Source organism: Pundamilia nyererei, unplaced genomic scaffold (genome assembly GCF_000239375.1).
Source record: "Pundamilia nyererei isolate P.nyererei 1_Seehausen unplaced genomic scaffold, PunNye1.0 scaffold00004, whole genome shotgun sequence".
In the NCBI taxonomy this organism is placed as follows: domain Eukaryota; kingdom Metazoa; phylum Chordata; class Actinopteri; order Cichliformes; family Cichlidae; genus Pundamilia; species Pundamilia nyererei.
The window spans coordinates 376,125-387,355 of NW_005187405.1; the positions used below are offsets into that span (position 1 = coordinate 376,125).

An 11,231-nucleotide genomic window follows, 5' to 3' on the forward strand; every position below is an offset into this window, starting at 1 on the left:
ACTGGCTATAAAATCTGCTGAGTCTGATCCATCTTGATTATGCTTTGCTTAAATATAGGAATATAACCAAAATATAAGCAGTTAATTCAAGTCCCCCTTCTGCAAAGACTGACAGTTGACACAACAATTGTTTTCAAACGTTTGCCGATCGGTCTGAAAGTGACTGCAGTCTTGTTTGGAGACGGGTTGGAGATGAGTTGCCTCCCAACCGGTGACCTATTTGATGTTTTGCAAAAGAAAGTGGTCACCATGCCTACCTGCAATTGCTTGTCGAAGCAATTTTTGTTGCCTACAAGGAGGTGGCCCCCAATCCCCCCCCCACACACACACATGTATTTTATTTTTACATTTCTGAAGAAAAGGCTTAAATAACTGTGCGTCACACACCAGCACAATCTAAATGAATAAAAGTCCTATTTTTAGGTGAACTGGCCCTTTAAGACAGCCTCCCCCACACACAGAGACACACACGTTTAGTGTTAGCTGTTTATTGGACATAAAGATAGCAGTGTTATGTAGGATTTTGTTGTTGTCGGTTGTGTAGTTTATATTAGAAAAAGCTCACACTAAGTATGCTTTAATGTTGCTGTTGTCACGGCAGCCATTTTGACACGAAGCAGCAGGAAGTCACTTTAATGAAGGCCACGCACCTAAACAGAAAAGAAGCTGCTGCTGTTTCATGTGAAAATGGCAACTGTTCAAAGATCTCGGAAAAAAGAAAAGGTGTCGTTCTGATTGAAGCTGCTTGTTGTTAATGCCAGTGGATTAACAGAAGAACTGCAACAATCGCTTCTGCAAACTAACAAAAGTAACACTTAAATGCATTACCAGTAAATATAACGGGCCGCTTGTGTACTAAGTACTGAATGATTGAGTTCATGTCCTTTAATCCCATGTTGTTCCTCCCACTCACATCACAGGTAAGAAGTCCCACCTAAGGAAGACCAGCGAGAAGAAGCCGCCCACAAAGGAGTCGATTGCCAAGCTGCAGCAGTCCACCATCTGGAAGATGGAGAACGACTTCTATGAATTTGCCCTGGAGCAGTTCCAGTTCGTCAGGGCGCATGCTGTCCGGGAAAAGGACGGGGAACTCTACCTGCTGGCCCAAAATTTCTTCTATGAAAAAATCTACCCCAAAAACTAGAGAAGAGAGCGGAGTGCTTTGGAGGAGGACGGAACACTTCGTCCATGCTCAGTCGTGCGCTCTTGAGACAAACAGAAGTGGGAGTGAGGTGAGACTTGAGGACTACCGCTGACCGTGTGCCTCGTTTGAGAGCATGATGCGGAGCTGGAGAAGCAATCCGGCTGTCACGCAGCGACCGGACTGGCAGCAGTTGCTACTCGCGGCTGTGCCGGCCAGCTGGACGAGGAGCTCGCGTTTCAATCGGCAGGTTGCTATCGCTACCGGCAGCTGCTCCACTCCCTTTCACTTCAACGCCGAAGGTCGTCCATGCCGAGGGCCTCTCCCGGCTCGCGTCTTAAAGGCGACCGGCCGACAGCTGATCATCCCTCCACTCCTGATTGGATTCACTGTTCTTCTATCCAGAAGATTCTCATTGGCTCTGTACTGTTTGGTTGTGTTTGGTTGTATTTTATCTCTTTATTACGTTTTTGGTTTGTACGTAAAGACGTTTGACGGTGAAACAACATGCCTCACGCCTCATCACCACTACTAACTTAAAGAGACGGTACTGTAAGAAACGTTGCTGTGTTGCTGGACTTGAATGGAGCCTTTTGAGGTTTTTATGAGTAAAAGTCCTGTGAACGCGGACTGTTTCCCGGGGCAGGCGTGTATGTTTTATACTATACTAAGTGTGTGACTCTAGTAAATGTGCAGCTTTTCCTATGGAGGGTAACGGAGGAAACGTTTACACCTTATTTTATTGAAGTGAGGTGAACTTGCTGCTTCTGTAAATATTTACAACTTTTTAAATCCATTGCATTTCCTGGCAGATAGGTTAAAGAAGTCTGGACGTGTTGTTGGTTTTATTTTTGTCACGTAGAAGCATTTAAACACGGGAGGCTGCTAAAATCCGTTTGGGGAAATGTGCTTTTCCTTGTTTTCAATGCGACTTTTGTACCAGTAAATTTAAGACTTTTAGCAACTAAAGCATGAAGAGTGGACATGAGGAAGTTCCCCTGCTGTATTGGGTGTCCCCTAACTCCACTATGAGCCAAACGTTTCCATTTTTTATTTTATTTTATTTTTTTTTACAAGTGGCGAAATTATGCATTAATTCAGGAGCTTCAGAAGAGCATTCCCAGTCAAAGCCAGACTGTTTCTCATTGATTTTTATGCCAAGCTAACCTAACCAGCTGCAGCATTACAGTATGTTTAAAAGGCTGATAAGAGATCAGTCTTCATTCATTTACTTGATAAATTGGCTTTATTTGGGCTCTGATGGGGTTTATTTTTTTTAATCGTGTAAGGGAAACGATGAAAATTACAAGTATTTTAAAAAGTATACTTTGTTATGATGGGAAAGAGCCCCAGCTTCTTCCTGGATGTGCTGTCACTGTCTGTATTTGTATATCCAGGTGAATGGATGCTCCCTTGCCATCTGAGGACATACTGTAGTTAACCACTCTGTCTTGTGTGCCTTCTCTAGAGTTCGCCTTGTTTTGCAGGTTTTTCTGATTGAACATAAAGACAACACGGCTGCCATGTCTGTTTTCATCTTTTGATTGACAAACAATATAAAGAAGACTTTAAAAAAACTACCTGAGGTTCATGACTGGTTTTTAGTTGTTGTTTTTTTCTTTTTCAAATGTTTTTGCATCATCATCATCATCACTGTGTACAGCAAAGCAAGGATTTTGCGAGGTGATACACATAAATGGAAAAGTCGAGCTGGCTTACTTCAGGTGTCCTGCAGGGGGCGATAAAGAGCCTCCAGGTTCACTCCTGCGTCTGAGTGTGTGTTTATCATTTTCACATGACTCTTCCAAACAGTGTTTGATGATTGCAGTGACATGTGGTTGTGTGCCAACCTCTTTATATTCCCAGCACGTGTTCAGCACCTCCTCTTCTCGTAGTTCCTGCAGCTGAGCTTCATAAACGGAGGGCACTGAAACAGGAGCCACCACAGGCCAGGGAAAGTTTATGTGAGCCAGTGCTGCCACTCAGCGTTATTCACCCATGCTCTCAGATAATCCCTGGACAGGCATCAGCTACTGGACTCATCCCCGGTAATCTCAAATCATTCTCCAGTTACAGCTTCCTGGTCTTGGCCCTCTGACCTAGATTAACATGGACAATGCCCCCCCTCATACTCTGAAGCCTCAGTTACACGCTGCCTTTTAATATTAGACCAGGGACTGCCTTTTTTTACGACAGTCTGCTACTGAAAGCTCCATGTACACAACCTAAAATAAACCTTTAATACACACCCATACATGCACAACATTTAACATATAGTCATGTAGCGTTGTGGTTTTCAGTGTCAGATGTGAGGTTCCCTGTTGATTGGATGACATATAACAAATGTATAAAACCACTACAGATACCAGATTTTCTACTGATTCTTTTTTCTTTATTTTATTGTTTACCGGTAATCAAGTGAGCCGGGGGATTCTTTCAGTTTAGCAAAGCTGGTCAAGAATTTAAAATGAGCCAAGCTGTCACATCCTGGGGTTTTCATTCAGTCACTAGGGTAATTTTTCCATGCGCTAACTCTGTTGTCATGTCAGTCACTACCACTCCCACATGCCTGTCCTTTCTTGTCAGTAGTGTCACCTGATCTGCCTCTCCTCTCCACTCACCTGCTCCTATTCAGCCAACCGATACCGCGGTAGGTGTTCATCCAGCTCCCCACCACTGATCAGTCAGACTGTCTTTGAGCTCGGTGCCTTAGCTTTCCAATATTCTGTGTCAGTGCCTGCTTTTTAATATCATTACCTGTAGTTTTAGAATTTGCTACATCTCGTGCTTTGTTTGTCAGTAGAGTTAATTAGCTTTTTATTTATTTAGTTGTTTTTTTTTTAACCAGGAGCCATTTTACTGGATGTTCATTTCCCCACTGTAAAACCCATGCTATGTAACGTCATTCAATATGTTTTGCTTAGTGTTGCATCACTGGAGGTTTGACTAAGAATTATGCATGAGCAGAGTTTCACACGCAGGCTGTGGATATCGACCTGAGAAACATGGAAAAGGAAAATAAACAAGCTAGCCTGAATCATTCCCTTTATGTCTGTGAAGTGTATTTTTATGCTTTGCCGCTATTGGTAATAATTCCATCCATTCATTTTCTTGCACCTATCCAGCTCAGGGTTGTGGGGGTGGTTGCAGCTGTCACAGGGTGAAAGATGGGGTACATCCTCCACAGGTTGGCAGTCTATTGCCGAGCTAACACAATGAGACAACCATTCACACCAGTCACTTTGAAAATCAGCAATTAGCCTTTCCTGTGCAATGGAGAACATTTAAACTCTGGTAGACTAGCTGGTGGATTTTAACCCACTACCTTTAGGAACGAGTGCTAAACACCACACCACCATAAACTCATATATATGGGGTTGCTTTAAAAAAAGGCAAAAACAAGCTAACTTGAAATATATAGAGTGAATGAAAGGATTGTTTTTCCTTTTTCTTTTTAAAATCCTGTCTGAACCATAGCCATCTCACTAAAACGTCACCATCACCTCAGTAATCTGGATAATAATCGTTTATCATGTGTTGTAACACACCCACATCTGTATTATTTGAGTGAGATAACAGAGGTGGAACTCTGGGGAGGTGCAACGCAGACATACACGTGTCTGATAATGGCAGATATCAATAAATATAAACAAACCTGCCAGCACATTAAATCGCCTCCATTTTTTCCCCTCCCACACCATGCACTACGCCTGAGCAGTTCACAGATTGTGAATACTGATGATGTATCACTGATGTATATGAAAGGCATCACAGCATCTATTCCGCCCCCTCCTGTCCTCAGTGGGCTTTTGGAGAATGACCTTTGCAGGAATTTAAACAGGAACATCACATTTAAAAGTCTTTAGTCTCTTTTGCATGTACAATATGCTGACAGTGCTCAGTTTATGACCAACAAAACAACTAAGTACAGAGAAAAAAAGTAAGTCCGGTCTCTGGGACATATGGCTGGTGATGAAGAGTGTGCCTTTGTGGGTTATGTAATGCTGCAGTAACTCTTCTCACTGAGGTGCGACATATGAGCCACTGATCTCACTTCAAAACCACAGCAACAGAGTAATGTTTAAAAGAAGTGGAAGCACAGTGGGAAAGGAGCCCCTGTACCAACTTTGTGAAAAACATGGCATCAAATTAAAAATGAGCATATCATTTTCTTTTAAATAAAATACGATTGTTAACATTTGACATATGTTTTGTGCTATTTTTATCCTTGGACATGGTTAGCAACAATACTCAGGTAGGCTGTGATGTTTAAACGATCAGCTGCTATGCAAAAAGATATCTACCACACTGTTATATCACCACAAGCAGCCTAAGCCAGTGGTATAAGGCACGATGGATCCATGCTTTCATGCAGTTTACACCATATTGTGACGCTATCATCCGAATATCGCAGCACAAATCAAGACTCATCAGATCAGGGAATGTTTTTCCAGTCTTCTACTGACCAGTTTTGATGAGCTCGCGTGACCTGTAGCCTCAGTGTTATGAACTTAGCTGACAGGAGTCCCATCTGGTGTGATCTTTTGTTGCCTTGGGCTTCAACATTGGATGTGTTGTGCATTCAGAGATACTCTTCTGCATACCTTGGTTGTAATGAGTGATTATTTGTCATCAAAAAGGGATTTTCAGCCAAAGAACTGACCGTCACTGTATATTTTCTATTTTTAAGACCATTTTGTATATGGTTGTGTGGGAAAATCCCCGCAGATCAGCAGATTTGCATGTTTCAAAGTCACGCACATCACCTTTGTTGCCCACTCTGATACTGGGTTTAAACAGGCTGTGATGACTTCATCTACATGCCTAAATATGATTATCTGATTAGATTAAAAGCAGTTGAACAGTTGTACCTATAAGAGTGGCCAGTGAGGTTAGGGTTAAATTTTAAATGTTATCTTTTTTTAAATTGTACTTTCACTTACCTTCTCAACTTTGAATAAATATAAATAGTTGCAGGACTTTTACTTGTAAAAGCATTTTATTTAAATTGACTGGTGTTACTCCTCCACCTTTAATGTCTAATACGGCTGCTTCACATATGTAAGCCTTGATTTAATTTCTTTATTTGTGTTTGGGGAAGATTTGGGGATGTTAGCCTGAGGTGAGGCCAGCCTTTACGAAGTTTCTGATCACATGTGTGTAGTAGCTGTCCCGGCAGTGTTGCAGCTCCTCTGGGCGGACTCTTCTATTATAACCACCGCCTCTTTCTCCAGCTGCACTGGGACAGATTTATGCTTCAGCTTTTTATTTATGAGCGCCAGTCCACCCTCCTGGACTCCGCTAGGACGGTGCGAGCGCGTCAGAGAAGTGTGAAGACGGCATGGGAAACTCCGTGTACCCGAGATGACCGATGGTTTGGTCAAAATAGTGAAGTTTTTTTGTCGCCAGAGAGGCAAACTTAAAACAAGGTTTGCTTTTGGAGTCCCACCACCCCTCCCTCCGCTCTCCCTGTAGGATTTGATTCAAAGGCGAAAACCAAGATGGCCGCCGACTCCGTGCAGGTAGGAAAAGTTGACAACTGTTGCGAAAAGTGCGCAAACTTGCTCCAGAGGTGCAGTTAGAAGTTAGCTAACAATTAAAACGCTTTAAAACGAGGCTTGCTGTGAGTTAGTCGTGTGTTAGAGGACTGCAGGGCCTCTGCTAGGTCCCAGAAGGCTGCCTGGGAATTATCCATGGATTGAGGCCTGGCACACAATTGTCCAAACTAACTTTCAAACCGGGAATTTTGTGCGAAAACCGCCGTGTTATTTAATGTAAAGGATCCTGTTGTAGTAAACGAGGTTTAGCGTTTGCGTAACCGTAAAAGCTCTTAAATAGTGGCTGTTTAAAGCAAACGTACAGGTCTAAGTTAACCTGCGTTACTTTTTTGGGAAAATAAAAGTTGCCGCCGTGTGTTTAGATACTGGCAGTGTGCAGAAAATGTGGTAAAACTAGACAAAAAAGAAAGTCACTACCACTTCTTTGTAAAGAAAATGCTTTGAGTTTTCTTTTCCAAGCTCGTTATAAACTGGTTGAACGTATAACCAGCGACACCACAGCAGCCAGCTTAGTGCCAACTGCAACAGTAATGCTAGTTTCTGTTTTTAAAAGAGAGGCTGGAAGTCAGTGTTACGCTCTCCTTTTTTTGTTCGGTGTGAACAGTTATGACTCACTGATTAATACAGTTTCACTCGAGTGACGTCACTCCCCCCTCCTCCTCCAAGTGCATCTTTATATCAGAAACACTGTTGAGTTGTGCGACAGCTCATCCATACAGCTCGTTGTCCGATGGCACTACTTTATGCGTGACCTCCAAAACTCGTGTTCAACTTGAAAGCTGCCTCACCTCCACGGGTGCGGGAACCTAATGCTGTATTTATCATGTATGGATGACTCAGACCGATGAGGTGTTTAATTTGTGCATCTTAAATGATACATGCCACATGATCTAGGTAGATTATACAACACAGAATCTATACTTGTTTATACTTATTATATTTAAACATTATATTGCCTGGGAGCAGCCATGTTTGAATGCTGTACATGTGTAAGGACAGACATGTATGTAAGTTAGATTAAGCTCACAGACTAATCTTACTTTGAGGACTGGTTGATTTGTGTAATTAAAAGAGTGTAACCGTAATTTGGTTTGTACCTTTTGTTTTTCTTTAGAGCTAACGAATAACAAAAAGCAAAACCTTCACCGTAATGACTAAAACTAGATGATGTATTAATACTTCAACCAGACTTTTAACAACTCCATCACAGTAAGAGAATCGTGGACATTTGGATAATAATTTCGGTCTCTGTTTCAGAACCGTTACACCGGTTAAATTATGAAAAGATTTACTTTTACTTTCTCAAAGGTTAGCAATATAATCTGGAGTGAAATCTGACACTGCACATTTATGGTCGTGTGTGGGTGATGATGAATGATAAAAACAACAGTCGGCATAATGTAACAGGAAGGCAGTGTCAAATTTGTGTGTATGAATAAACAGTAGGACATGTTGGTGTCTCTGGTGCTGGGGTCTTTATCCTGTTAAAAGCCACATGTAGTTTTTAATTTTATCTTTGGGATTCTGCTAAATTTAAACACCTGCTTCTGGAAATTGGAGTCGAACTCAGCAGGGTGACAGGTGCAGGAAAGTGGTTTACCCCTCATTCAGGTTTTTTGGACACCTACTGCCTGAGGAGCTCAGAAATTACCTTTAGCTGCTGTGACGTGACATGTGAGGCGTTCCCTGCTGTTTGACTTGCTGTGGGATATGTAGACTGCTTGCGTGAAGGTTGCACTTGTAAGAGCTATCTTTATTAGCTTGTGTTGCTATTTTTGGCGGCAGCACAGAGTACAGGGCTGTGGCCAGTGCTCTGCAGCCAGCTGTGGGGGTAAGATAGACCGGGTGTCGGGTTGTAGGCTGCGATTAGGCCTCGCACAGAAATGGCAAGGGCTTGGCTTTTTTAGCACAGACTTCGATAGCGGGCTCAAACTTTGCATTGTCCTTTTGTGTGAGTGGAGCTCTTGTTGTTAGACTTCTACTTCTACCTGAGGTTCAGACCAAATGTTTGCTTTTACCTCAGTTGCCTTTCATGTCCCGGAGCTCTAAAGGAGCTCATTAACAAAGGTCAACATTTGTAGGTAACCCTTGCCCTACTCATTTAAGAATATGGCACCTTTTTTGTGTGCTTTTCCTTAGACACGCATTAAGTGGTTCCCAGCAGGACTGTTTTTGTAACATCAACTAAAATATGTATCCACAAGGTTTTCGGTACTGTTTACATTTGTTGTGAAGCCTTGGATGTTTCACAGTGCAGCCAGCAGAGCCACACTGGCAAGTTCCCTCCATTCATCATGAACTGTATGTATTGTAGCGTGAGTGGAGACATTTGCTTACAATTTCTGCTCTGCTCGTCTTTGAACTTAGTAAGTCTCGAGTTCCCGGTATGATGTCACTCCCCCTTACGGGGTGATACGTTCTAGCGTCAAAAGATGATAAGAGCAGTTAGAGGTAAAGGAGCAAGTCAGTGAGGTATTGCAGTGAGAGGAGAGCTTGGTCTTTTTCTTTTATTTGATCTCAAAATTAAAACACAGGCCCCGCGGGGTCTTCTAGCTGATTAATTTCTGCCTTATCTGATTGGCCTTTCATGGATTTCCTTGCATTGTTGAACAGTAAAATAGGCCTCTTCTGGTGTCCTCCTGCTATCGTCATTCCACATTGGGCAGATGCAGCTACAGTGCAAACAAGTTTTGCAGAGCAGCCAACTTAAGAAGAGGACTCCCCCACCCCCCTCCCAGCTGTGACCTCCATTTTACCTACGAGTCGACCAGGATATGTGCAAACTATAGTTTCCTTTAAAGACTACTTATAGAAGAGAGGCCAGGATGGGGGAAGGGAAGGAATAAGCTGATGGAAAGCCCTCATCTTACCAAGCGTGATGCGTTTTCCTTAATATTAATCTGTCAGTCATATGCCATTGACTCGATTCAGGGTTTGGTCCAGGTACATGTGGTTAGCTCCTGATGTACCTTGTGTAATGATCAATTCAGGTACATGGTGATGGTCCTAGAAATAGCTTTTAATGTGAAACAGGGGTTCAATCCTTGGAAAGGAAGTAACTGTGAAGAGAGGTGGAAAACCAGAAATGCAGCTTGGATAAAGGACAATATACCACAGTCTTGTTTGAGAATTTCTTTCTCCACCATCACTGACACACACACACACACACACACACACACACACACACACACACACACACACAGGCTGTCTATGGCAGGCACACTGCTTTCTGGTCTGCCATAGACAGCCAGCATTGTTTTTTAACATGGGTTAATTTTAGCCACAGCCCTCTGCATGGAGTCAGATTAGGTCCCATTCTGGGCTGCTCTGACCTCACAGAGTGAGAAGCTAAGAGGGATTTGGCCATCGCTGCTCAGACGGTTTATCTTCCCTGCTGATGTCAATAGTCTGTAGGAGAAAGAAAGTGTGAAGAAGGGAAGGAAAAAAGCTGGAGAAAATCGGATCATAGTGGAGTGAATGATTGTGGCTTTGGGCAGAGCCTAGGTTGGTTACGCTCGTCTCACCTCCGTGGGAGAGGATACTATTAGCTTTATTAGACAACAGAAATCCACTGGAGTTGATGGGATGATCGTGGCTGGTCAGCAGAACGTGCGTGGACCGGTTTGTTCAATGGATCTAGAGATGGAATTGGCTGAAACCGATGAAGTTGTGGTAAGACAGAATGATCCTTTCAGCATCCTCTCATTAGCAAGTTTAAAGAGTAGTAAACCTTTAAACTGAAGATTTCTGATTAAACCTAACTACAGTTATGAGGGTGCAAATTTCGTACTGATGGGTTGAAAGCAACAAAGATTTTAACAAATCATTCTTTGTTTTCTTGAATAGAGTACCGGTAAGTTAATGTCCTTCTGCTTACAGCCCAGGGGCTTTCAGGACGAGGCAGTGAGTTTCTCTCATGTTGAATCTGTTGTTTATTATTATTATTATTATTTTTTTTTCCCCAAAAAATCATTCTTGGAATAATAAAGCAAAGGCCTGGCTAATATTTTGTTTATTACAATTTGGCTGCTTTAATTAATGGTTAAAATGAAATGCCGGTCGTTCATTGTTGCCATGGAGCACAATTAAAAGGTCATGCTGACAACTTCATATTTAAAATCAGGAGATATTTTTCAAGCCAAATAACTTTTGCTTGAATGACTTTATAATAAAATGTAATATGCTGATAATCAGACCTTAGATGCTCACATACTAGTGGATCATTATGCTGTACTATGACCTTCTAGAGCAGAAGTGTTCAGGAAGCGACTTCTAATCCCTCTTTAGTTAAGGTGATGGTTTTAAGGATGCAGGTCATTGGTGACTGACAGCAGCAGGGAAAACAACACGCACAGCGGCTAGCTCAAGTTCAAAACACACCACTATGCTGGGGTGATGCCAGAACACCGTGAATGGGTTGCCTGCGCCGAATTTCTGAACCCTGTGTTTTGTTAATGGATATTTTCAGTGTAGTTGATGTGACACGTTCATTTCACATAGTAATTTTGTAATGTAGAGGTGAAGGGGGGGGG

The 11,231-nt window shown here is 42.4% G+C and overlaps 2 protein-coding genes across 3 annotated transcripts in view; both read left to right on the plus strand.

Moving 5' to 3' along the window:
- Window positions 1-2,713, plus strand: part of hs2st1a (heparan sulfate 2-O-sulfotransferase 1a) — a 30,629-nt gene extending 27,916 nt beyond the window's left edge. Inside the window, exon 7 of the mRNA XM_005720989.2 lies at window positions 921-2,713. Coding sequence (XP_005721046.1) covers window positions 921-1,144 — 224 coding nt within the window. The 3' untranslated portion in view covers window positions 1,145-2,713. The remainder of the gene's footprint in view (window positions 1-920) is intronic.
- Window positions 2,714-6,365: 3,652 nt separating this feature from the next.
- pkn2a (protein kinase N2a) overlaps window positions 6,366-11,231 on the plus strand; it is a 23,147-nt gene continuing 18,281 nt past the window's right edge. Inside the window, exon 1 of one of the 2 annotated variants that reach the window (XM_005720992.1) lies at window positions 6,366-6,663. In XM_005720992.1, coding sequence (XP_005721049.1) covers window positions 6,643-6,663 — 21 coding nt within the window. In that variant the 5' untranslated portion in view covers window positions 6,366-6,642. Of the gene's footprint in view, window positions 6,664-10,043; window positions 10,372-11,231 lie in introns of those variants that run through there. The other variant, XM_005720991.2, reaches the window with a different exon arrangement.